This window comes from Petromyzon marinus, chromosome 3, assembly GCF_048934315.1.
Source record: "Petromyzon marinus isolate PM22_M1 ecotype Great Lakes invasive population chromosome 3, UKy_Petmar_22M1.pri1.0, whole genome shotgun sequence".
Lineage (NCBI taxonomy): Eukaryota > Metazoa > Chordata > Hyperoartia > Petromyzontiformes > Petromyzontidae > Petromyzon > Petromyzon marinus.
This window is the reverse complement of record NC_133669.1, coordinates 19,835,310-19,861,826: the sequence shown is the minus strand read 5'-3', so window position 1 is coordinate 19,861,826 and position 26,517 is coordinate 19,835,310. Positions and strand designations below refer to the sequence as shown.

At 52.4% G+C, this 26,517-nt stretch overlaps 1 protein-coding gene across 1 annotated transcript in view; it reads left to right on the top strand.

Moving 5' to 3' along the window:
• The window catches only part of LOC116956562 (regulatory-associated protein of mTOR), a 77,152-nt gene that overhangs the window by 10,120 nt on the left and 40,515 nt on the right, over positions 1–26,517 (top strand). Inside the window, 11 exon segments of the mRNA XM_076052346.1 lie at positions 5,939–6,041; positions 6,491–6,573; positions 12,526–12,684; positions 14,579–14,713; positions 14,715–14,726; positions 16,361–16,539; positions 17,127–17,186; positions 18,977–19,062; positions 19,065–19,076; positions 19,222–19,366; positions 24,138–24,213. Coding sequence (XP_075908461.1) covers positions 5,939–6,041; positions 6,491–6,573; positions 12,526–12,684; positions 14,579–14,713; positions 14,715–14,726; positions 16,361–16,539; positions 17,127–17,186; positions 18,977–19,062; positions 19,065–19,076; positions 19,222–19,366; positions 24,138–24,213 — 1,050 coding nt within the window.

The window sequence follows — 26,517 nt, the reverse complement described above, 5'->3', positions numbered from 1 at the left end:
GGTTCTCGCCCCGGGGCCAAATAAAGACTTCTGGGCAACCAAGCTCCCACCTTACCAACTATCTGAATACCCCCCCCCCTCCTACTTGAATATCTACCCACCCACCTACTCACCAACCCACTTAACTGCATATGTAAACTTGGCAAGTTATAATCTGAATGGGTCTCAAACAACAACGATCATTTCAACAGTGCCCAGGAAATGACTCACTGCAGAGGTTAATCGAACCATTCTATCCTGGAGGAATCCGATGAGCTATGAAGCTCCTTTTCACAGATGTCCAGTCGGGGTCGGGTCAGCAAATTTACACGCCTGGTTCTGCTGCTGCTCTGGCAGTGTAGCACAAACAACAGCAACAACTACCCAACACTTGTGTCAATAACAACAATGTTGGCCTTAAAGCAAAATATACATGGTGGCCCAAAAGTCAGGACACACAGGGTTATTATTATTATGAGACAGGGTGGCCCAAATGTCAGGGCACGCAGGGTTATTATACAGGGTGGCCCAAAAGTCAGGACACACAGGGTTATTATTATGAGACAGGGTGGCCCAAATGTCAGGACACACAGGGTTATTATTATTATACAGGGTGGCCCAAAAGTCAGGACACACAGGATTATTATTATAAGACAGGGTGGCCCAAAAGTCAGGACACACAGGGTTATTATATTTATTTGAACGAATTCGAGGATAATTTTAATTTATTTCAACAAATGTTGAAACTAACTTCCATTAACACGCATGTATGTATGATGCACGAGGGCTCTATTGAAATGGATGTAGGACTTTGAAAAAATAAGATTGCAAAGTGTGTAATCCTTGAACAGTCGTTAATGTATGTTTTTTTTGTCTCAATTAATTTAGAGGGGGTTCTTGGTAGAGTTTTGTAAACGACGGATTTGAGGTGACCCCCCCCCCGCCCCCACAGCAATAAGAAAAATCAAATAATGATAATAGATAGTTAACTTAAAAATTGTAAACCATCAAAATGATGTCATGCAAGTGTTGAAACAAATGCAATCACCCTATCTGTGTCCTGACCTTTGGGCCACCCTCTATACAATAGAGGGGCAATGGCCCTTCTTCAGAGCACATAGGCCACTCTACCTCGATGGCGTCTGTGCGGTGTCAAGAAGGGACATGTCTCAAAACGTCGCCCAGTATGGCGAGTCCTCGTTTAGCGTTTGGCAAAAATTATTTCCCCATAAATAATGTGACGATGAAGTTTGGCGAGATACGATTAACTACGGCACACCGCGCAGTGAGATGGCGGGACAAGTAACTTTGAGGGTACGCCGTCACCGCGTTACTGTATCGTTCCGCGTGCTGTATCACTGTACCGCTCAGCCGCGCAGCTCAAGAAAGATGTTCGTCGTCGACCGCTCAGAAATCTCGCTATAACGGCGTTCGTCCTCGCACTATAACGATGCGTGTTCTGCGTTATAACGATGTGTGTTCTGCGTTATAACGCCGCGTGTTTCCGCACTTTAACGATGCGTGCTCTGCGTTATAACGGTGCGTGTTCCACGTTATAACGGTGCGTGTTCTGCGTTATAACGCTGCGTGTTTCCGCACTATAACGATGTGTGTTCTGCGTTATAACGGTGTGTGTTTCCGCACTATAACCATGCGTGTTCTACGTTATAACGATGTGTGTTCTACGTTATAACTGTGCGTGTTCTGCGTTATAACGATGCGTGTTCTGCGTTATAACGGTGCGTATTCTGAGTTGTAACGCCGCGTGTTTCCGCACTATAATGATGCGTGTTCTGCATTATAACGATGCGTGTTCTGCGTTATAACGGTGCGTGTTCTGAGTTATAACGCCGCGTGTTTCCGCACTATAACGATGCGTGTTCTGCGTTATAACGGTGCGTGTTCTGGGTTATAAGGCCGCGTGTTTCCGCACTATAATGATGCGTGTTCTGCGTTATAACGGTGCGTGTTCTGGGTTATAAGGCCGCGTGTTTCCACACTATAACGCCGTGTGTTCTGGGTTATAACGCCGCGTGTTCTGGGTTATAAGGCCGCGTGTTTCCACACTATAACGCCGTGTGTTCTGGGTTATAACGCCGCGTGTTTCCGCACTATAACGATGTGTGTTCCGGGTTATAACGGCGCGTGTTTGCGCGTCATAATGGTGCGTTTTCCATGTTATAACGGGGGGTGCAAATTCCGCGACATAAAGGGGCGCTTTCCCTAATAGAAGAACCGAGTTATAGCGAAAACGCGCTGCGTGAACACCGCACGTTAAGCGAGGACTTCCCGTATACACTTTGTGGGTTTTAAGGCCCCACAGTGTTTTTGAAGAGTGGGTGTTTAGTTATTTTGTTATTTGTACGTTGTGCCCCACTGCCAACGCAGCCGCAGCAGCAGCATCACCGAATAATGTGTTTGAGAGTGAATAAGCGTTTGGGACACCGAGCCCTCGGAGCCCTCCGAACTCCCCTTATCCCTAATTCCGGGGCTGCCTTAGTTTGGCTGAATAAGCCACAGGCATTTGAATTCACATTCTTAAAATTCCTGCGCCTCTGAAAGCCTAGGGTAGGGAGCACATTCCACACCGCCATGGCCATGTGGCGTTTGTTTGTTCCTCTCTGTTTATCTGCTCACTGCTCTGGGGTCTTGGGGGGGGGGGGTCCTAAATGCACGATCGTCACAGCCAAAATTCATGGGTTGGATTGCCAGCCCATGCTTTTTGGCTGTGACGATCTTGCATGTTAGGACCCATCTTGTAAGATCGGCAGTTTGGCAGCATTGGTTCAGCAAGCCTGACTCTGCTGATGAGACGCTGTATGTTGAAACCAGTCAAGGGCTTGCTTGTCTTGAATCAGTGTGGCTGATAATGGGTTGTGTTAGAAATACTTTTTTTATGTGGAGAGTGATTGATATGTGAAGGATGCTGGATATTTGAAGAAAACATGTTATATACTTATTTACTGTAGTTTGTGTCACCTTTGCTGGCAATTATAATTCGCTATTTATTAACCAGCTTCTGATAAGAACATCTTCACACTCCAGCCACAGCTGTATCTTCCTAGAGGATCTGGTTATTACAAATACAGAATCACAATCTTTATCCTGGGGAAATCCGATGAGTTCTGAAGCTCTATTTCACAGATGCCCAGTAGTTAAGAGTAATACAAGCTATTGAACTATTTCACCCTCAGGGTTATTATTATTTCGCTTGTTCACCCACGTAAGCCTGGCTGAGTCTCAAGACTCTTTTTCGGGAGGGTCCTGCGAATTTTTGTTAGAAGAGGGAATTACGGTGACGATGCTGCAGTGTGTCATGCAATGGAGGTAATTTTTGCAGTATTGGACGCCACGATGAGGTGTTAACTAGCTCGCCTAGTATAGAGGAGGTCGTGGGTTCGATCCCGACCCTGACGCCTGTTTATTTGGAGTTTCCATGTTCTCCCCGTGGTCGTGTGGATTTTTCTCTGCGGTTCCTCCGGTTTTTTCTGTCCACATTTAGAATCGTGTGTTTAACATACAGATAGTCCCCGAGTTACGACGGTCCCGACTTACCATATTTCGATCTTGCGATGGCGATAGCGATACAACAAAATTGTAAAATATTAAATATTTCGCGCGGCAGGCAAACGCAGCAGCATACGAGGTACGAATCTTGGCGAGTACAGTAGAATATGATACGTTACGATACGTTCAATGCATGTATGATACATAGCTTTAGCGATTTCATTTTAGGGTTACCACGATACGATACATACGTTCATTGCATGTTAAAAGTTTTTATAGCAGATAGGATTGTTTCCTGAAAAAAACTTTCTGTGAAATTGCAGTTCATATAGGTAGGCTAAGAATTTACCTTGTTTTTTACTTGAAATTTTACTGTGCAATACAGTATTGTAATTAATAAATACATACAGTATATAGTTTATACAGTACGGTACTGTAAATCGCTCTGTTTTGCTAAATTAGCACCATTCTTTAAGACTCCTGGGTAGGCTAGGCCATCTTCGACTTACGATATTTTTGACTTACGATGGGGTCGTCGTAACGCATCGCCATCGTAAGTAGAGGACTACCTGTATTTGGCTGCTTTAAATTTCCGCGCGATGAGCAACTTCGTTGAGCTGTCATTTATGGTCCGTTCGCTGCTGAAATAGAGCTATAGAGCTCAGTGGGCCTCACCTGGTATCATCAAAAAAATTGCTCAATAGTTTGTTAGTTTAACACGTAGGCTTTCGCGACCAATATTATTCATAATAAAGGTTCTTGGGTTAGATCGCGTTTATTTATAAATGTGTCGTAACCCTCCACCACCCGACACGGCCAATCAGCAAAAAAGTGTCACGTTGACAAAGACAAATAATTCACTACTTCAGCCCACCGGTGTGTTGAAGAGTTAATCCACATTTACAGTTTGAGTACGACGTTTCGCTGGTAAATACTTCCAGCATCATCGGGCAATTCGCCAGAATGGTAAAGCCCTCGCTTGCTCCCGGTTTTATATAGGGCAGCAGGGTGACGTCATCACTTAACTCATCAGGTGCAGTGATTAGAGGCGGAGGGGGGGGTGTAATGTAATTATATAATCGATTAGTAATCAGTCATTGGTTATGATTAGTAATGAGTTGTAGATTAGTAATTCTTTAAATCAAAATGTAATGTGTATTATTTAATAATACGCTTCCAGGAGTAACTGACAAATTAGCCCGTGTTTTGCAAAAGCAAAACATTACAGTAAGATTTGGTACAGTACACAAAATTCAAAAACTAGTATCTTGCACTAAAGACGCATTACCTAAACTATCAACAGAAGGTGTATATCGGATTAATTGTTCATGTGGCAGCTGCTACATTGGGCAGACGGGACGTAACATCAGCGTAAGACTAAAAGAACATCAGAGAAATATTAAATTATCTCAAACACAACTGTCGGCAGTGGCAGAACATGCTTGTCAACAAGGACACTCAATTGATTTTGACAATGTTGCAGTGGTGTGTAAAACTAATTATTACTGGCAAAGACTAATTAGAGAATCCATTGAAATTGAGAGGAACAAGAATAACTTTAATCGCTCTGACAGCTACCGGCTTAGTGCGGCCTGGAAGCGTATTATTAAATAATACACATTACATTTTGATTTAAAGAATTACTAATCTACAACTCATTACTAATCATAACCAATGACTGATTACTAATCGATTATATAATTACATTACACCCCCCCCTCCGCCTCTAATCACTGCACCTGATGAGTTAAGTGATGACGTCACCCTGCTGCCCTATATAAAACCGGGAGCAAGCGAGGGCTTTACCATTCTGGCGAATTGCCCGATGATGCTGGAAGTATTTACCAGCGAAACGTCGTACTCAAACTGTAAATGTGGATTAACTCTTCAACACACCGGTGGGCTGAAGTAGTGAATTATTTGTCTTTGTCAACGTGACACTTTTTTGCTGATTGGCCGTGTCGGGTGGTGGAGGGTTACGACACATTTATAAATAAACGCGATCTAACCCAAGAACCTTTATTATGAATAGTTTATGTTGTTTGGCCAATGCCACTTACATTGTATGGTTGCTTTTAAGCCATGGGAGGAAGCCGGAGAACCCCGAAGGAAATCCCACGTGCGGCAAGGCGGGGGGCAGCAACACACCACCCCGCACGGATGGAACAGATGCAGATTAGTCCGCTATTGCTGTACCGCCTTCAGAGTGGAAGAGCGTGGACCGGACGGCCGCAGAAGCGCATCTGATATCGCGCGATGCAGCTACCGTCTTTGGTGGGCAAAGCGGTCGCAAGGCGATTTCATTAACTTGAGCGGACTTCTGGTTGGGCAACCGATCACGACCGCCAGCTGTGGAGCCGGCTCAAGAGTGACTCATGCCCGCTTCCCTGCCGCCTCTTCCCTCGCACCCACCACCACCCCCCCCCTCCCCCTCTCTCGGTGTTGCTCACAGATGAAGACGGTGAGCGTGGCGCTGGTTCTGTGTCTCAACGTGGGCGTCGATCCCCCGGACGTGGTGAAGACGACGCCGTGCTGCCGCCTCGAGTGCTGGATCGGTGAGTCACAAGCCCCCCTGCACCCACTACCCCCCCACCCCGCACTCTATTTGGCGATTATTTGAATCAGTCCTGGACCTCCCCTAGGTCGACTTAGCCTCAAATGAGTAGCTGGGGCAATGTGTAAACACATGGGCGTTGGTGCTGGCCATCCACCCCCCTAGTGTGCCGCGCCGGCCTTCATAGGTGGCACTCGCTCACAGACCCCAGAGTCTGTGTGTCTGGCACAGCACGGGGCACAGGCGGTGCATCGGCCAGTCATCTCAGTCAGTCTTCCCATGGCACCTGGGTCCGTCCCGTGACACCTGCCAGCGGGCGTTCGACACTTCACGTGGCCTTAATGTGCACGTCACCGCCACTTAGTGGCGAATGGCGGCGGCTGTTATTGTTGTTGTTGTTGTGTGCGGTGATGGCTCTGACTCTTCGGCGCCGCTGTGGCTGCGTTGCAGACCCCCTCTCGCTGGGCCCGCAGAAGTCACTGGAGGCCATCGGAACCAACCTGCAGAAGCAGTACGAGTGCTGGCAGCCACGGGTATGCGACCTTGCGCGTGAGTGCACGTACGCACACGCGTGTGCGTGCACGCGTGTGCGTACGTGCGTGCGAGTGTTTGTGACTGCGTTGAGTTTTAATGGGGGCCCGGTGGTTTGAGTGCGCCGCGCTACGAAAACCCAGCGACCGGGGATTGGTTACCGCTCACAGCAAGCATCGGTGACGAATAATTTAAACTATAAAACTGAACTATTTTTTATTTTACCAGGTAAGGCCCACCGATCTATTTAGCTCTTTTTTCAGAAGCGACCTGGCCATAAAGGGTAGCTTAAAAAAGTGTCTTATAGCGTGGAAAATGTATCGCAGCCAAATACTCTATAAAGGCGGGTCGATTCTAAACGTGGAGGGGAAAATCGGGGGACCTGGAGAATAATCCACATGACCACAGGGAGAGAGACGCACAAACTCCAAAATAGACGTCAGGGTCGAACCCACGACCTCCTGTGTACCAGGGGAGGGAGACAACATCTTACCATCGTGGCGCACCTGAACCGGTTCCGCTTGGCTGAACCTTGGTCACTCGGGCTAAAATGAGTACCTGCCACCGGATGTAAACATCACCCCCGGGGTGACCAAGGCGGCCGGGCGTGGTGCTGGTAATATCCCATCCCTTTGTGCGCCTTGCTGGCCTTAATAGGTGTTCGCCAACAGCACTTGTCACAACGGTCTACGTAGCCTACACGGGGGATCTTTGTCTTCGTTGTGTTAAAGCACAGCAAGGCGACGCATAGTGATTAGCAGAGGCGATGCGTCTGCCAGTCATCCCGGTCATTTAACCCATTGACCTCCTGACAGCACGTCTACACACACACACTGACCCACATGCACACGTGCGCGTATACAAATGCGCACAGACGCACACGTGCATAAACGTACAAGCACAATTAAAGACGCGTGCAGCTGGAAACAAAGGGGCAAATGCTGTTGGTGAGCAGCACAGATGAAGGCCGCACTGCACACGAGTGGGTGGGTGGCCAGCACCACGCCCAGCCACTTTTGTCTCCCCAGTGGCGATGTTTACGCACCGCACCGGGTACTCACTTGAGGCTGGGTCAACCTAGGGGAGGACCAGGTCACATATCTGTCGCCGGCGTCAGCCGCGAGCGGGAATCGAACTCGGGTCGCCCGATTTCGTGAGCACGATGGGCGCGGTCAACGCTGCGCCAATCTCTCCCCACACATACACACACACAGACACGCACGCAACGCAGACGCGTGCAACACAGCCACACGCGCGTACACAGACACGCACAACGCGTGGCGATTCGACTTTTTAGAAACAGGGTCGCCAGCCACCCCCGACTGCGTCATTGTTTCCTCGAGTCTCCGAATTCTGCGAAGCAGTTGGGGGGGTGGGAGGGGATTTTGCAGGGGACCTCTGGAGAACCTCTGGAGAACCGAGCTCACAAACCATTGGGCCTGGCTGGCAAGCTGGGAGCACGAGAGGTGGCGACCCCTTCCCGCTCCACGTTGGTGCAGCTGATCACCGAAGTTGGCACGATGCCGACCCATCGGTGTCGTCATCGTTGTGCGTCGCACGACCATCGGACGACGCTGCCCCTGAGTCTCTGGCACCGAGGGGGGGGTCCCAGATTGAAAGCACGTTTATTTAGAGCTGCTTTTTGTGTTTAGTTTGTGGTGCTTCTGCCCGCCCCCCGCACCTCCGATTTGTACAGTTGGCTACGTACGGTGCGAAAGAAGTTCAACATACAATAGAACCCCTCCGAAAGACAACCCCTGTTAATGGTTCATCGCTTCACGACGGGCCTCCATAGAGCCCAATGTGTAGTGTCTAGTGTAGTGTAATGTAGTATAGTATATCGTAGTGTTGAGTAGAAACCCCTCTTACCGACCATTCCCCTGTTAACGACCGGCTGTTGTAGGTCCAATAAATATTGATTACTGCATTGATTAGCCATGTTTCTTTTAATTGTATGGGTTTATAATGTTAGTATCTTTACGTATTAATAGCCATTGTTTAAATATTATAAAGTACTTTTTTGGGTGATAAAGGGTAACTGTTGATGCTATCAGAACGAATTAAGCCTTTAACGTGTACTTCCCTATACTCGCTTAATGACCAAATCACTTAACAACCGGTTTCCTGGAACCAATTACCGTTGTTAAGAGGGGTTCTTCTGTACGTACACACATACAGAAGCTGGATTAGGCTGTCAAGATGTGTTCAACAGTAGCCCTTATTTCATGCTCGGTCTGCGAATGTCAGGAGGTTTCATCATGGCCCTGTCAGCGATACCTGGCCGACCCAGCTGAGGACTCTCGAATGAAGCTCTGGGTGTCTCTCAGAAGGCGCGTCGTGTGGCCTTGTCGGGGACACCCATCTGACGGTTTCTATGCATGGGCCGAGTTGCTAATTGGAGGTTTGAAAAGGTGTCCGTCCAGTTGGGGTCGAGTTAATGGGAGCAGCGTAATTTCTTCCCCCCCCACCCTCACCCTTCACCCACCCACCCCTCCCCCTTCGGTAAAGGGCAACCGCTGGGTTTTGTCTCGCAAATTGGTGGCTCGGATAATTGGACTCTGACCGTCATTGTTGTTTATGGCGGGGGGGGGGGAGGGCGCAGGATGTGGTGCCGCGGGTAAGCAGAGGATGGGGTTTTGCGGTGGTGAAATGTTGTCTCCCTTCCCTGGTACACAGGAGGTCGTGGGTTCGATCCTGACTCTGACGTGGGAGTTTGCATTTTCTCCCCGTGGTCGCGTGGATTTTTCTCCGGACCCTCCGGGTTTTTCCCCTAAACATTTAGAAATGCCCGTTTAGTGTATTTGGCTGCTATAAATTTCCACGCGACAAGCCACCTTGTTGAGCTATAATTTGTGGCCACCTTGCTTCTGAAAAATAGCTTCATAGCTGCGTGGGCCTTCCCTGGTAAAATAAAAATATCGTCGTTTTAACTGCCATTTACCAAATATCTCAATGCTGAAACATTACCTGCAAATTACTCAATTTGGGATCACACACAGCAGGAGCAATCATCGCCCCCCGTCTGGCAGACTAATGACCCAACTTGCCGTCGTAATGACCCACTAGCCTTGTACCACACAGGGGCAGCTGCCACTGGGGGGGGGGTGGTGCCCCTTTCAATGTTTCGAGGTGACTTTGCGAGTCGCTCACTGCGTGTAAAGCGCTCCAAGACGCCCCTTGGCGTGCAGAAGGGCGGCTCTTATTTGAGAAGCACACGATTAACTTATTATACATTTTTTAATCACGGAATTCTTTTGGAGTAATTTTCATTAGCCCTGTTTTCATTTTCACACACTTTGTGGCACTTCTGTGTGCCTCGGATTTGCAATCCAACTGAATTTGATAAAAAAAATTAGTTGTCAAAGCTGGAATAATTTGAGTCCCGATTAAGCAACAAACCAGAGTTGATTTTTTCCGGATTTTTTTGTTGTTGCCAGGCCGTCAATGGGCTCTCGCACTCGGGAACCCGGGCTCAATCACGGGTGGCTAAAACCCGGATCCGAACCCAGGATCCTCGGCAGTGCTGATGACTCATTGCCTCTGACACGGCCATTGTGACACCCCCCCCCTCGCCCCCCCTGCGCCACGGCCTGGGCCTCTCGGCACACTGGGGACGTCTTTTCTTTGGATCGGTGTCGCAACACCTGGCGGCCGGTGTGGTCCAGTTTCAGTTTAGCCTAGGCAGATCCATATTGGCAGGCCGTCCCTGCGTGGTGTAAGATTAAACGTAGTACGGGCATGCGAGTAGTCTGCCAGTGGCAAGGAATTGGGGGTGAGAGGTGTGGGGGACTGGGTGGGGGGGGGGGCAGGCGATTTGCTTCTGGTTTACCCTATTTAAGAAAAATTCATTATGAGTTAGTTTTTGAAACTTTGTAAATTTTGGATCGCGGCATCGGCACAGACCTGGCCTACTCTTTTTCGAGTAACCATCACCGGATCGTGAGTGTCCGCCCAGGCGAATCGGCCCACGCCTGTATTTTTGGTGAATACGCCCGCGGTATTAACCAGGGCGGCCGTGGGGTCGGGAACCACAAACAAGCGGCTAAAGCGCAAAAACCGCTCTGCCGCATCACCACACCGGTGATGCTGCCGCTGCTCATGATGATGGCGATAGCGATGATTACGGCACAGGGGGAATGTATTATTTAACGTAGCTTTATGATTTATTCAGGAAACATGTTTATAATTTTTACCAGGCCCCCCGTGGTATATGTGAGGTGCTGTCTCCAACTCGTGTTATCGAAATATACCTCTGGCCTCTCTGCGCACTGCAAAATGTCACCCATTGTATACATTTTTCGTTTTGTTAGTGACGAACGTGTTGAGTGCTTTTGGCTTGTTTGTGGCATACGCCAAATGCAGCAGTAGCAGCACCAACAAAGGCGTGTTTTAAAAATTATTATTTATTAAAACATCGATTTATGTCCGCGCACCATTCTGGATTTCGCATGTGTCACGGTTTGGTTTTTGCGCCCATGTCTATTGGCTAAATTGCTGGCTGTAACCTGATTGTTTTTTAAATTAGTTTTTGCTGTTGTCATTTTGGCCGACAACATAGTGTCCCTCAGAATGAGAATCCTTTATTTTATCCTGGGTAAATCCGATGAGCTGTGAAGCTCTTTTTCACGGACGTCCAGTAAGGGGGCAGCTCAGTTACACATGATGATGATGACGATGCTGGTAAAGAAGATGACGCTGCTAGTGATGACGATGGTGACGATGCTGCTGCTGCTAGCACAACGACTACCCAACACATGTGTCAGTAACAAACCTGTTAGCCTTAAAATTAAATGCACAGGGTGACCCAAAAGTCAGGACACATGATTATATTTATTTTAACAAATGACGTAGAATTATTTCATTATACCTCTGTGATTTGTTTAACACGCAGTAGGCTTTCGTGACCAATATCATACATAATACAGGTTTTCTTTTGTTAGATCGCATAAATATAGATCTGTCATTAACCCGCCACTATCGACACAGCCAATTAGGAAGGCTTGTCACGTAAACAGAACATGCCAGTTCGTACCGCACTCCGGTGTGTTGGAGAGTAAATCCACAACATTTACAATCCGTGATATTGTTAAGGGTGGGTCAGAAAGTTACAACGACAAACAGTACAAAAAACGATAGTAAAGGAAAGGTGAGCAAATCACTAAAATACATTTTTAGATTACATTTTGTTCCTATCGATACACGGGTAAGGATCAAAGTTTACAAGTCACATTGACAAATGTGGTTTTGTATCCAGCACTATAATCATCACTCGACCGCTTTCGCAAAACGGGACTCATATCCTGGCCCGGTCTCTCGGCTTGAACAAAATTAAATTGACACTTGAAAATCGTGACGCACAACCGGCCCATCTCCGTCACAGCCTCTCCCCCGCTGCCCCCCCCCCCCCCCCCGCACTATTTTCTCCCCTCCCCCCCCTCCTTGCCCACTGCCAACCATGCCGGTCCAGTGCTCGCCAGTGCTCGCATTTACTTCCATTTTTCCGAACGAATTCGTTATGAGGTCGCACTCATCGCATGCAACGTGCTTTGCCACAAATGAGCCACAATACCATGGTGATCTCGTCAGGGAGCAATAAACCATCATCACGCGAACTCCGGGCATTCTCGCAGTGGGAGGCTTTTGCATAGCCGTCGAACAAAGACGGTCACCGCATTGCACACCTTCGGATGCACTTTCTGTAGTCGTCTGGAATGTTCTACCTTTCCGATGTTCGGAAGCCACTGGAGCTATCCTTGTTTAAATTTCGATTGGAGACTCATTTTGTTAGAACTTATTTTTGTGGTTTAGTTTGTTGTCCTTCCCCGGCACCGATTAGCACGGTTGGCTACGTACGGTGCAAAATAATTTCAGCATACATAAATACGTACTCCCCCCCCCCATCCTATCCCCCCCCCCCGCACCTGCCCTCCCCCCAAAAACTCTCCGACCCTCAGGCGCGGTACAAGCAGTGCCTCGACCCCACGGTGGAGGAGGTGAAGAAGCTGTGCATGTCTCTGCGGCGCAACGCCAAGGAGGAGCGCGTGCTCTTCCACTACAATGGGCACGGTGTGCCACGGCCCACCGTCAACGGGGAGATCTGGGTCTTCAACAAGGTGCCAGCCTCTTCCCCCGGTGCTCCCCGCCGCTCCCCCGCCGCTCCCCCCGCGCCAGCGGCGCCGCCAATGGCGGCGTCGTTGCCGATTGGGCCGCGCGCCACCGCCGCCGCCGCCGCCGCTGCCGCCGCTTCCGCCATCGACGCTGTGGGTGAAACGAACGGACGGACGACGGACGGGAAGCTCGCGAGCGGAAGGTCGCGAGGTCGAACTCGCGCCCGGAGAGGAGGGGCGGATCGATCCGGATTTACGGTTATCGGCGGCAGCACGGCCGTCTGATTTTTTGTCGGTGTCGTCGTCACTTTGGTTATGGTCGGCAGTAGCAGCATCATCATCACCGGCGTCATCATCATCATCACCAACGTCGTCGTCATGACCAGCGTCGTCGCCATCACCAGCGTCGTCGTCATCACCAGCGTCATCCTTATCATCACCAGCGTCATTATCACACGCGTCACCAGCTTCACCACCACCATCATGACCAACATTATTATCATTATAATCGCCATCCTCATCAGCAGCATCACCTTCATCATCGTCGTCTTCATCAGCACGTAACGATGCATCATCCATCACGTGACTGAGGTTAATTCGACTCACGCATTGAATTGCGCTTTGCAAGACTTGATTTTTCACCGTTCATGCAAACGACATGCCAATGTTGTGTTTTAGGCTAATTGAGCATGCAAGTCTGTACAGACGTTTGAACGGCGGGCGGAATGACTCACCGCGGTGCCTGCTAACGACGACGGCGCAGACGGACGGACTTGCACGAGCGCACGTTCAAATTGGCAATAGGGAATGGCGAACAAGAAAAACAAGATATTTAAGAGACAGAAAATGGCCTTTCCGTGACCTTAATAAAAACATCGTAATTCCTCAGGCTGGGAGCGTTCCGCCCGCTCGAAAGGCGAACCAACATTAATCTCGCTTCATTGCAAATACAAAAGTGACTCATTGAAAATTCCAGGCGCAGTTGTCTGGCGCGCGTGAAGATGGTTCTTGTTTTGCAAACGCCCCTCTGCTTGCCGCCCCCCCCCCCCCTCTTGCTTCCACGCTTGCTTATTGCTTACCCGGCTGTGCATTAGAGCAGATGGTTAATCCTGGTTGTAACCAACGGTAAAAAAGGAGTTAAATCTAACTTTGGTTTTTGCCGCCTGCCCGCCTGAACCCTGCCTGCCTGCCCGCCGTCTTGACATTCTATTTAGCGGTCGTGCGATGGCTTTGATCGGGCACTTTTTGCGTCACGAATCCCGAACCAGCTGCTCCCATCTCTCGGATCGCAAACTGCTGTTATCCCCTCGTGGTGCGCGTGGAAGCTTTTCTCCGGGTGCTCCCCTCCCGGTTTGCTCCCACTCGAAGCCGAACCTCTGCTTGAAGTGGAATTGGTCACACGTCTCAATGCAGGACTCTCCACAAAGAGAGTGTCTTGAGATTCATCGAGGCGTCTGCGGGCCCGGTCACTTTAAAAAAAAAAAAATTGTTGTGATTACACTTACCGTCTCCGTCCAGCACTTTTGTAATGTTCCCAGCGTTATCACGCCATCTGGAACTCTCATCATGATCTCGCCCTTGCGATGATTGTGACCGTGATGTAATCTGCTCCGTGATTAGGTTTTTTTGCAACGATCACCATCGTGATGACGTCCGCTCCACGATGACGCTCTCGCGATGATCGCGATCATGATGTCGTCCGATCCGCGAGTACACTCTCCGAATCCCTATCTCGATCCCGTTTGCTCGCGCGCGGTCTCGCGACCAATCCCGCCGCCCGTGCATCGACGGCGCCTCGTCGCACCGGCGCCCGGCCGCTCGCGATGGCCGCCGGCCGTTGCCGGCCCTGGCGGCCTTTCGTCACTCAACGCCCTCCGCGCTCGTGTTCCCCCGGTCGCAGAACTTCACGCAGTACATCCCGCTGTCCATCTACGACCTGCAGACGTGGATGGGCAGCCCCTCCATCTTCGTGTACGACTGTTCCAATGCCGGGATCATCGTCAAGTCCTTCCTGCAGTTCTCTCTGCAGAGGGAGGCAGGAGCTCGAGGTGCGGTATGCGTGCGCGTGCAAGTGTGTGCGCATGTGTGTGTGTGTTATGTGGTGTCGTGGGGGATGGTAGTGCAGCAGTTAGTGCGCTGAGTTACAAACCCGGCGACCCGAATTCGATTTATGCTCACGGCCAAACACAATTGACGATTATCTGAAACGGTTCTAGGCCTCCCCTAGGTTGACTCAGCCTCAAATGAGTACCTGGTGCGGTGTGTTAAAAATCGCCGCTCGGGAGACAAAGGCCGGCCGGGCGTGATGGTGGCCACCCAGCCCCTCGTGTGCCGTGCCGGCCTTCATAGGTGCCTTAACAGTCTGTTAAGGCTATACGGGGGATCTTTGTCTGATGAGTGTAGTGTGTGTATGTATGTGTGTGACATTGTTTGTCAGTTGTTTGTGTGTGTGACATTGTGTGTTTTGTGCGTGCGCGTGATTGTGCGTTTGCCTGGGGTGTGCGTGTTTATGTTCGGTGTGCTTTTGCATGTCCGTGTTTGCGTTCGTTTTTGTGAGCATGCGTTTGTGTATTTGTCCGGCGTGTGCTTGTTTCGCGCGTCCGTCTTCGCCATCTTTTATCCGTCTCTGCGTATTTTTTCGTACGTCTGTGTGCGTGTCAACGTGTTCTCTTGCGTTCCATCGCGAACGAGTGACCAGCCTGCATGTTCCCATGCCCTCCGCAGCCGTGTACACTTTGTGTGCGTCCGGTGTCTGGTGTCTCTACGTCTCACGGCCTACTTGCACGTGTGCTCGTCCGTGACGTTCACTCCCCCGGTCTTTCCATCGCTGCGCATCCCCTTTGCTCGTTCACCGCCGCCTCTCTCTCGCCTCGCGCTCACCTCTCCGCATCATCTCTACGCCGCCAAATGTCTCCGCGTCCTCGGCAGAACCCCCCCCCCCTCCCGCCGCACCCCCGCCCTCCTCCTCTCTCTCCCCCCCCCCCCCCCCGCCTCTCTGCCGCTCTCATCCTCTTTTGTTGTTCGCGATTGTCAAGAGTTGGAAATGGAGCACGCGCAGCCGACGCGGGGCCGCAGTTGGAATGGAATCTGATAATTATATTAATCTCACTCGGAGCGTTGTGTTTTTTTTCTCTCTCTCCTGTCGCATGGCAGACGTCGGTCCGCAACGCGACTCTTGCTTCCCTCTCTGCGGACTCTTCATCCCAAGGCTCCTGTAATGTACGCAGCTCCGCCCTCCCGCACCTGTGTTTTTTTTTGACTGCTTTTTACCCCGTGTCACCGCACGAGCTGTTCACGGAAACTCGCGCCACTGGGGAGACGAAGGCGGCCGGGGGGTGGGGGGGGGTGGTGCTACCCACCACCACCCCCCCCCACCCCCCCCCCCCGTCGTGTGCCGTGTCGACCATCATAGGTGCTGCTCGCTAACAGAAACTGCCCATACAGTCTGTTAAGGCTACACTGGGGGGGGGGGGGGCTCTTTGTCTTTGTACCCACAATATAAGCGTCGCTGTCATTGGCATTTTGCTCGGCTTTCCAAGCCGCGCTGCGGTCCCGGCGACCCGGTTTCACGCCCGCTCCGCCGTGAACGCGACCTTGACCGCCCCTGACCTCTTGGCCTTGCCGCGTCCCTGGAACACCCTCCCCCCTCCCCCCCCCCCCCCCCCCCCCCCACCACCGGCAGGTGTCGACCATCAGCCCGAGCCACCCGCTGTCGCAGGTGGGGATGCCCCCGACGTCGATGCGCGACTGCATCCAGCTGGCCGCCTGCGAGGCGTCGCAGCTGCTGCCCATGAACCCCGAGCTGCCCGCCGACCTCTTCACCTCCTGCCTCACCACGCCCATCAAGATCTCCCTGCGGTGGTGCGTCCGCCCGTCCGCCATCCACATGCTCGCTCTCTCGCCCGCCTGCCCGCCGACCATCTTGCTCGCTTAATTGGGCCCAGCGGTGGCGAAATGTTAACTACTTTGCCTGGTATACAGGAGGGTTCGATCCCAACCCTGACACTTGTTTGTTTGGAGTTTGCATGTCTCTCTCTCTCTTTCTCCCCGTGGTCGTGTGGATTTTTCTCTGGCTCCTCCGGGTTTTTCCCTCCACGTTTAGAGTATTCGACTGCTATCAATTTCCACACGATAAGCCACTTCTTTGCGCTATCACCGCCCCGCTAACTGTCTCTGAAACGTACGATTTAATAAACGCATCTGTAAATTACTCGGTTGGGATTACGCCGAGCACCATCGCCCCCACTAACCCCCCCCCCCCCCAACTGTGAAAACCTGGCAGGTACCTCCTGAAATAAATCTTTGGTGAGGCTCTCCTGGGTGAAAACATGGACTCTAATAATAATTATACAAGCACGTGGACTAATAATAATGATTGAGAACACTGTCTAAAGGGGGTATGTTTGTTTTTGTGCGTCTGTGTGTGTGCGTGTGTGCGTTCGTGGCAGGTTCTGCAGCCAGAGCAGTGGCAAGCTGGTGCCTGGTGTCACCCTGGACCTCATCGAGAAGTAGGAGTCCATCCTCTTGCTTTGTCAGATTCTCCAAAGATTTTTCTGTTGCGTGTAGTCACTTTAAGATGTTTCTTGTTCATGTTTTTGTTTTGTTGCGGTTGCATCCGAGTTGAGAGTCGCATCGCTCACAGGGTTATACCTAATAAATGAAAAAAAATTAAACCGGTCCTCCACTGTGACTAGTCCTGCATGATGAAGAAGATAAACATCTTTAGGAACAGTGTTATTTTATCAAATAAATCAACTCGCAATGTCACAATCCACCGATGAGTCTCTCTGGCGAGCAAATCGCGAGCGGCCAATCGTCACACACGGCACACGTTTATCCCCCGGCTACGTTGGCCGGGTCGCTCGCTCTAAAAAGAACACCAGAGTGGCGTTTCGTCACGGGTGATTTGTTTTCGCTGATTGTTTCTGTCGCCGCGTCGTTGCTCGCCTTTGTGCCTACTCTGTTTAAAAAAAAAAAAAAAACCCCAGCCCCGTGACTCACTCGCTTAGGCGCGCGTGCCGGCGTTAGCTCGCGCGTTCACGCACGATCGGGAACAGAGACGAACGTCACGACCTGACGCACAAAGCGGGGGAAGCGCGTCGTGACGGCCGCCGCCAAAGCGGCAAACGCGACGGCGAGGAACGAAATTGAACTCTGAGTTAGCGAGGGGGTGGGGGGAGGGATGCAGCAAGTGGGGGGGGGGGTGTTGGGGGGGGGGGGGGAAGGTTGTTCTCCCCACGCTCCAAAACCGCTGAGCACCCCTTGGCAACGCTGCGTTTTTTGTTTTTTTGTATCGCCCGGCAAATTAGAGCGCCGGGGAAAAACGTTAAAGGGTCATTTCTGCAGATTGTTTGGTAATTGAAGAAATTAATTAGTTTTGTTAGATAACTAAATGGACCCCCCCATCCCCCTCCCCACCTCCCCCCACCCCTCGATCGCGCGAGCCACTGATGCTGCCCGGACGGTTTGAGGAGCTCGTGTTCCGTCCCGGCCTTCACAAGTGCTCGCTAACAGCACTTGGCCCAACAGTCTGCCGAAGGCTATATGGACAAAGCTGTGTCTTAGTGGGCAGCGGTGACTCAGTGATTAGCTCGCTGCGCTCGCGAACCCGACGACTCGAGTTCAGTTCCCATGTACGTACTGCCAGCATCCAGTGACGAATACTGTCCTGGCCTCCCTCGGGTCGACTCAGCCTTTAATGAGCGCTGGGTACGGCGTGCAAACATCGTCACTGGGGGGACCAAAGGCTGCCGGGCGTGGTGCTTGCCACCCACCCCCTCATGTGCCGTGCCAGCCTTCATGGGCGCTGCTACGCGCTAACAGCACTCGTCAAAGTCTCTGCAGGGGATCTCTGTCTTGTGTGCGTATATATATCAAGGCCCGTGTGTATGTGTGAGTGTGTTTTCACACACGTGCGTGTGTACGTAGTGTTTGTGCAAGCTGTGCGCGTGCGTGCTTTTAACTTTTTGAACATCATCACTTGAAGAGGTGGACGAGAGCAGGTCGGAGCGCTTGTTGTAATCTGGAAGTCGAAAAGCAACCATGACCATTGTGCCTACGGTTTGGGAGCCCCTGCCGAGCGTGGGAGCGTAGCTTGCCGGTCGGTGCGTGGCGCCCCCGCCTCGCACGCACGATTATATTGCCGACTTGCACGTGGACACGGAGGCAGGTGGATCCAAACTTCGCAGTGGTGGATCCTTTGTTGCGTCGCGAGACCGCGACGGCTCGGGCTGTCCTTCATCCAGCAACTGATCGATCATAGCTGCTGCTGCTGATGGTGATGAATTTTCCCCGGCAGGATCCCCGGACGCCTAAACGACAGGAGGACCCCTCTGGGCGAGCTCAACTGGATTTTCACGGCAATCACCGACACCATCGCGTGGAACGTCTCCCTCGAGGTGAGCTCAGCTTTCACGGCGACCCTGGTTGACCTTTTCCAGGTTGGGTGGGAGGCGAGGTGGCGGTGACGGCCACATGTTGCGCTCGTCGCTAATGCGAGCGCTGCACCCTTTCCTCCTCCTCCTCATCTTCCGGCCTTCCCAGATCTCTTCCAGAAGCTCTTCCGCCAGGATCTGCTGGTGGCCAGCCTCTTCCGCAACTTCCTGCTGGCGGAACGCATCATGCGCACGTACAACTGCACGCCCATGAGCTGCCCCAAGCTGCCCTCAATGTACCACCACCCCATGTGGTGAGCCTTTCTCGCCTCTCTCTCCTATCTCACTCTCCCTCTCTCGCTCTCTCGTCGTGGTACGCGGAGTGCTCGCAGTTGGACTCCCTGTGCTGATTGCACGTCTCCTAATCCCTGGTCTGGGTCTCCAGAGGGGATTAAAACCACACCTGGTGCCCAGAACGAGAGCTCAACTCAACACCCATTATATAGCCCAGACCTCACATTAATCACTTGCTCTACCGCCCAGACCTAGAAACCCGACTCATCACCCACTCGTTAGCCTAGACCTCGTCACACACTCGTTAGCCCACACCTCGTCACCCACTCGTTAGCCAGACCTCGCTAGCACAGACCTCGTCACACACTCGTTAGCCCAGACTTGGTTAGCCCAGACCTCGTCACACCAAACCTCGTCACCCCAGACCTCGTCACCCCAGACCTCGTCACACACTCGTCACCCCAGACATCGTCACCCCAGACCTCGTCACCCCAGACCTCGTCACACACTCGTCACCCCAGACCTCGTCACACACTCGTCACCCCAGACCTCGTCACACACTCGTAGCCCAGACCTCGTCACCCCAGACCTCGTCACACACTTGTTAGCCCAGACCTCGTCACCCACTCGTTAGCCAGATCTCGCTAGCACAGACCTCGTCACACACTCGTTAGCCCAGACCTCGTCACCCCAGACCTCATCACCACACTTGTTAGCCCAGACCTCGTCACCCCAGACCTCGTCACCCACTCGTTAGCCCGGTGCCACAGGTCACCACTGCAGGGCTGCACGCTCCCCACCGTGGTGCCTCCCCACCTCCCCCCGAAAACCCCCCCCCATTCCCCAATCACCCACCGTCAATTTCACCGCTGTCAGGCAGCGTTAATGTCAGCGCCGTTCCTATAATCGAAATTAATATCGTATTTTCTCACCGTTACGGTCACTTCCAGAGAGATGAGCAAATGCTCCCCCCCCTCCCCTCCAACACAACCTCCCAGCCCTCCCCCGCTCGATCGCACCAATTTCCATGCCGCGGGAGAAAAGAGGGAAAATCTTCATTTTGTACGACGCCTGAATATACCGCGGCTTCTGCTGCCCCCCCCCCCCAACTCCCCCACCACCCTCGACCCCCTCCTCCCCTTCCCCCTCCCCCCAACGAAAATTGATCCCAGCGCAAGGCGACGGCTGGCAGACGTTAGATATTCGGCGCAACGAGGTGCAACATCTTCCCCGTTGACTTTTTGGCCGCGACGATTGAAAAATGTCTCTTCCCCTTGAATTTTTTTTATTTGTAGTACCCCCCCTCCTCCCGCCACCCCCCCCCCCGCCACCCGCCACCCCCCCCCCACCACCCCCCCCCACAACCATCCCCTCCCCTCCCTCTCGTGTGCTCTTTTCGCCTCTCCAGAGTTTCATTCCGGTTGTGTGTGCCGATATTGGAGAGTTGTCACGACGAGACAAATTCATTTCCGCTAGCGAGTGGCGCCCGCCATTGTTAGAGGACGGCCCTGGAAATTCTCAGGGCCCCCGCCCCCTTTAGTGAACATCGCATTCACACTCTTCTTGTGTAGCCCCGGTGATCAGCGCTTTGCCTGCGAGTCGATGGAATAGAATTGTTCTTTTAAAATCTCGGAAGCTGGATTTTGGCCAGATTTATTAAAAATTTACGAGAACAATCAGAGAAAAACGAGTTGAGAGTTCTTAGCCATGTGATGGGAGGAAACGAGGGACCGAACACGAATATACTTTTGTCTGGGAAAGGTCGAGGTACCGCAAGATGCTGGGGGAAGACAGCAAATGTTTTTATTCATTTATATTTACTTAAGGCAGTGAAATGAAGTTAAGTAAGCAATCGGAGAATCCGATGCCAATTTTGTTGAGTAATTATCATGGACAGAGCCAAGGTGCAAAATCTGCAGGGGGGTTAAGTGATGAAGACTCTAAAAGCTTCTGATTTATTTGAACTTTGGTTTTAAACTTAACTGGAGCCCGGCGGTAGCGCACCCGCCGCCCCGTTGCAGAGGTTCTATGGGTCTCTGTGTGAGTTTGTGGGTCTCTGTGTGAGTCTATGGGTCTCTGTGTGAGTTTATAGGTCTCTGTGTGAGTCTATGGGTCTCTGTGTGAGTCTATGGTGCTCTGCGTGAGTCTATGGGTCTCTCTGTGAGTCTATGGGTCTCTGTGAGTCTTTGGGTCTCTGTGTGAGTCTATGGGTCTCTGTGTGAGTCTATGGTGCTCTTTGTGAGTCTATGGGACTCTGCGTGAGTCTATGGGTCTCTGCGTGAGTCCTATGGGTCTCTGTGTGAGTCTGTGGGTCTCTGTGTGAGTCTATGGGTCTCTGTGTGAGTTTATGGGTCTCTGCTTGAGTTTATGGGTCTCTGCGTGAGTCTATGGGTCTCTGTGTGAGTCTATGGGTCTCTGTGTGAGTCTATGGGTCTCTGTGTGAGTCTATGGCTCTCTGTGTGAGTCTATGGGTCTCTGTGTGAGTCTATGGGTCTCTGTGTGAGTCTATGGCTCTCTGTGTGAGTCTATGGGTCTCTGTGTGAGTCTATGGGTCTCTGTGTGAGGGTCTCTGCGTGAGTCTATGGGTCTCTGCGTGAGTCTATGGGTCTCTGCGTGAGTCTATGGGTCTCTGCGTGAGTCTATGGTTCTCTGCGTGAGTCTATGGGTCTCTGCGTGAGTATATTGGTCTCTGTGTGAGTCTGTGGGTCTCTGTGTGAGTCCATGGTGCTCTGTGTGAGTCCATGGTGCTCTATGTGAGTCTATGGGTCTCTGTGTGAGTCTATGGGTCTCTGTGTGAGTCTATGGGTCTCTGTGTGAGTCTATGGTTCTCTGTGTGAGTCTATGGGTCTCTGTGTGAGTCTGTGGGTCTCTGTGTAAGTCTATGGGTCTCTGTGCGAGTCTATGGGTCTCTGTGCGAGTATATGGCGCTCTGTGTGAGTCTATGGCGCTCTGTGTGAGTCTATGGCGCTCTGTGTGAGTCTATGGGTCTCTGTGTGAGTTTATGGTGCTGTGTGAGTCTATGGGTCTCTGTGTGAGTCTGTGGGTCTCTGTGCGAGTCTATGGCGCTCTGTGTGAGTCTATGGGTCTCTGTGCGAGTATATGTATGCTTAACTTCTTTCGCACCGTACGTAGCCAACCGTGCTAATCAGAGGCGCGAGGGAAGGACGGCAAAACTAAACACAAAAAGCACCTGTGAAGAAATGAGTTTTCAATTTACATTTATAATTGCATAGCTCCAGCTGCTTCCTTATTTCGGAAGAAAGCGCGGGGCGCGGTGACCATCTTTGTTCCGACGGCCAGCCAAAAGCCGACGCTGCTGCTAGGACGGACCCGGAGCGCGTGCGATGGTTTACGCTCCTTGACGGGAAAGGCGAGGTTACGCTGCTGCTAGGACGGACCCGGAGCGCGCGCGATGGTTTACGCTCCTTCACGGGAAAGGAGGGGTTGTCGCGCTTCATTTCCGGCAAACGCTTCGTGTGCGCGTGCGCGAGCGCGACCCGTCATCAACGACAACCGCGACGACAAAACGCGCGCCGCCTGTCGCTTCGCAGCGGACGTTTAAAAAAGATCCCGCCAACGCCGTTGGCACGGGTGTGGGTCGCTGCGTGCCCGTCGTCGGTCGGAGAATGCACGTACAGCAACCGTACCGTTGCCCCGCTCCATCCCCACCTCCCGCAAAGATTTGGCGGCGGGAGCCTCCAGAAAACAAATCCGTGAGGCTCGGCGGGGCAATCACGAGGTCCTCTCGATTCAACGCGCAATTCAATGACCGTCAAAGGACAACGGTGGTGATCATGACGACGGCGATGCTGCCGCTGCTGGCGGTGATTGCGGTGACTTGATGTTCGTGCCCCGTTGATGATCTCAATTTGAACTCGCGACCTCACAGCTGCGAGTTTTTGCTGAACAACTCAGTTGAGCGCCCCCCCCCCTATAAAAAAACCAAGTTCGTCCCGAGCTCGTGGCCGCCCGTCGATTCTTCCCGTGTGCCGGTGCTCTCGTTTGGCGTTAGGCGCCGCGCGTGCGACCAAATGTTCGGCGCCTCTCACGTTCTCGTTCTCCCTTCCTCTGCATCGTGCACACACGGACACACACACACACGGACACACACACACACACGCACACACGGACACACACACACACACACGGACACACACACACACACACGGACACACACACGCACACACACACACGCACACGGACACACACACGCACACGGACACACACACACACACGGACACACACACACACGGACACACACACACACACGGACACACACACACACACACACGCACGGACACACACACACACACGGACACACACACACACGCACGGACACGCACACGCACACGCACGGACACACACACGCACGGACACACACACACGCACTGACACACATACACGCACGGACACACACACACACGGACACACACACACGCACTGACACACACACACGCACGGACACACACACGCACGGACACACACACGCACGGACACGCACACACACGCACGGACACACACACACGCACACGGACACGCACACACGAACGGGCACGCACGGACACACACACACACGGACACACACACACGCACGGACACACACACACACGCACGGACACACACACACACGCACGGACACACACACGCACGGACACACACACACACGCACGGACACACACACGCGCACTGACACGCATACACGCACGTACACACACGCACGGACACACGCACGCTCGTGCATGGACGCACATACATGGACACACGCCTGGACGCACACGCCTGGACACACAGGCAGGCGTGGGATCTTGCCGTGGACATCTGCCTCTCCCAGCTGCCGACCATCATCGAGGACAGCAACGCATTCAGGGTCTGTTCAGCCTCCCTCCCTCCCTCACTCCCTCCCTCCCTCCCTCCCTCACTCCCTCACTCACTCCCTCCCTCCCTCCCTCCCTCCCTCCCTCACTCCCTCCCTCCCTCCCTCCCTCCCCCCCCCTCCACCTCCCTCCCCCCCTCCACCTCCCTCCTATCCCTTCCATCCCATGTGTGAATATTCCGTGAGGGCCGCTGAGCCCCCCGTACGAAGGGTTGGGGTCAGGGGGGGGTGCCGTGAGTGATCGTGTCATTTGCGCCAAAGCCGATCTGTGGGTGCGATTGAAGCGGGGGGGGTGGGGTGGGGGGGTGGTTGGGAGGGGGTGGTATGGGGGGGTGGTATTGTGGTCGTCTGAGGCGAGATGGCGACGATGATGAAACGGCGACGACCGTGAGGAGGCCATGAGGGAGCTCGGCGGGACGATGGGAATGATTTCCTACTTGAAATGTCCGGACACGTTTTTTGGCGGGCGGTCGTACATGCACAGGGGCTGTACGCGCAGTAGACACTAATGAAGAAGCTGCGAGCGCGTGCATTTCTGTGTGCTTGAGCGTGTGTGTGTGTGTGAGCGTGTGTGCGTGAGCGTGTGTGTGTGCGTGTGTGTGTGCGCGTGTGTGCGTGAGCGTGTGTGTGTGCGTGTGTGTGTGCGCGTGTGTGCGTGAGCGTTTGTGTGTGCGTGAGCGCGTGTGTGTCTGTAAGCGTGCATCTGTGTGCGTGAGCGTGTGTATGCGCATGCGTGTGTGCGTGTGAGCATGCGTGTGTATGTGTGAGCACGTGTGTCTGTGCGTGAGTGTGCGTGCACGAGCGGCAGGTTAGTGGTTAGCGAGCTGCAGTACGGACCCAGCGACTTGAGTTCGATTCCCGCTCACAGCGAAAAACTTGCAGATATCAGAACCGGTCCTGGGCTTCCCCTAGGTCGACTGAGCCTCAAATGAGTACCCGGTGCCACTGTATAAACATCGCCATTGGGGAGACAAAGGCAGTCGGGCGTGGTGCTGGCCACCCACCCCCTCGTGTGCCGTGCCGGCCTTCATAGGTGCTCGCTAACAGCGCTTGTCTCAACAATGTTAAGGCTATAAGGGGGGGGGGGGTGTTTGTGTGCGCCTATGGGGAGCGGTGGCGCAGTGGTTAGCGCGCTGCGCTACGGAACCCTGCGACCCGAGTTTAATTCCTGCTCACGGCCACCAACACCGTTGACGAATATCTCAATCGGTGCTGGGCCTCCCCTAGGTCGACTCAGCCTTAAATCAGTACCTGGTGTGGTTTGTAAACATCGGGATTGGGGAGACAAAAGGCAACGGGGTGTGGGGCTGGGTGGCCAGCACATTCTTGTGGATTGCCGGCCTTCATAGGGCGCTCGCTAATAGCACTTGCCCCATCAGTCTGTTAGAGGCTATACAGGAGGTCTTTGTTTTATTATATGCATATGTCATTGATGGTTACCGGTGAAGCGCGTGGCGTGTGCCATGATTGTTGGTGCTTGTATTCTTTGACAGATTTTGACAGTGGGTGCGTGTGTGCGTGCGTGTGTGTGCGTGTGTTTGCGCGAACGTGTGCCTGGTGGTGGCTGTTGGTGGTGCATGCGTGTGTTTGACAGCTGGTGTGTTAGTGACGGATGTTGACAATGTGTGTGTGCGGCAGTTGTTGGCGGTGTGTGTGTGTGACGGTTGTTGATGACGTATGTGTGTGTGACGGTTGTTCGTGGCGTGTGTGTGACGGTTGCTGGTGGCGTGCATGTATGTGACGATTGTTGACGATGTGTGTGTGTATGTGTGATGGTTGTTGATGGTGTGTGTGGAATGGTTGTTGACGGTGTGTGTGTGTTTTTTGTTGACAGCCTGTGTGTGATGGTTGTTTACGGTGTGTGTGATGGTTGTTGACGGTGTGTGTGTGATGGTTGTTGACGGTGTGTGTGTGATGGTTGTTGACGGCATGTGTGATGGTTGTTGACAGTGTGTGTGTGATGGTTGTTGACGGTGTGTGTGTGATGGTTGTTGACGGTGTGTGTGATGGTTGTTGACAGTGTGTGTGATGGTTGTTGACGGTGTGTGTGGGATGGTTGTTGACGGCATGTGTGATGGTTGTTGACGGTGTGTGTGATGGTTGTTGATGGCGTGTGTGATGGTTGTTGGTGATGTGTGTGTGATGGTTGTTGACGGTGTGTGTGTGACGGTTGTTGACGGCGTGTGTGATGGTTGTTGACGGTGTGTGTGTTGACGGTGTGTGTGTGTGATGGTTGTTGACAGTGTGTGTGTGATGGTTGTTGACGGTGTGTGTGTGATGGTTGTTGACGGTGTGTGT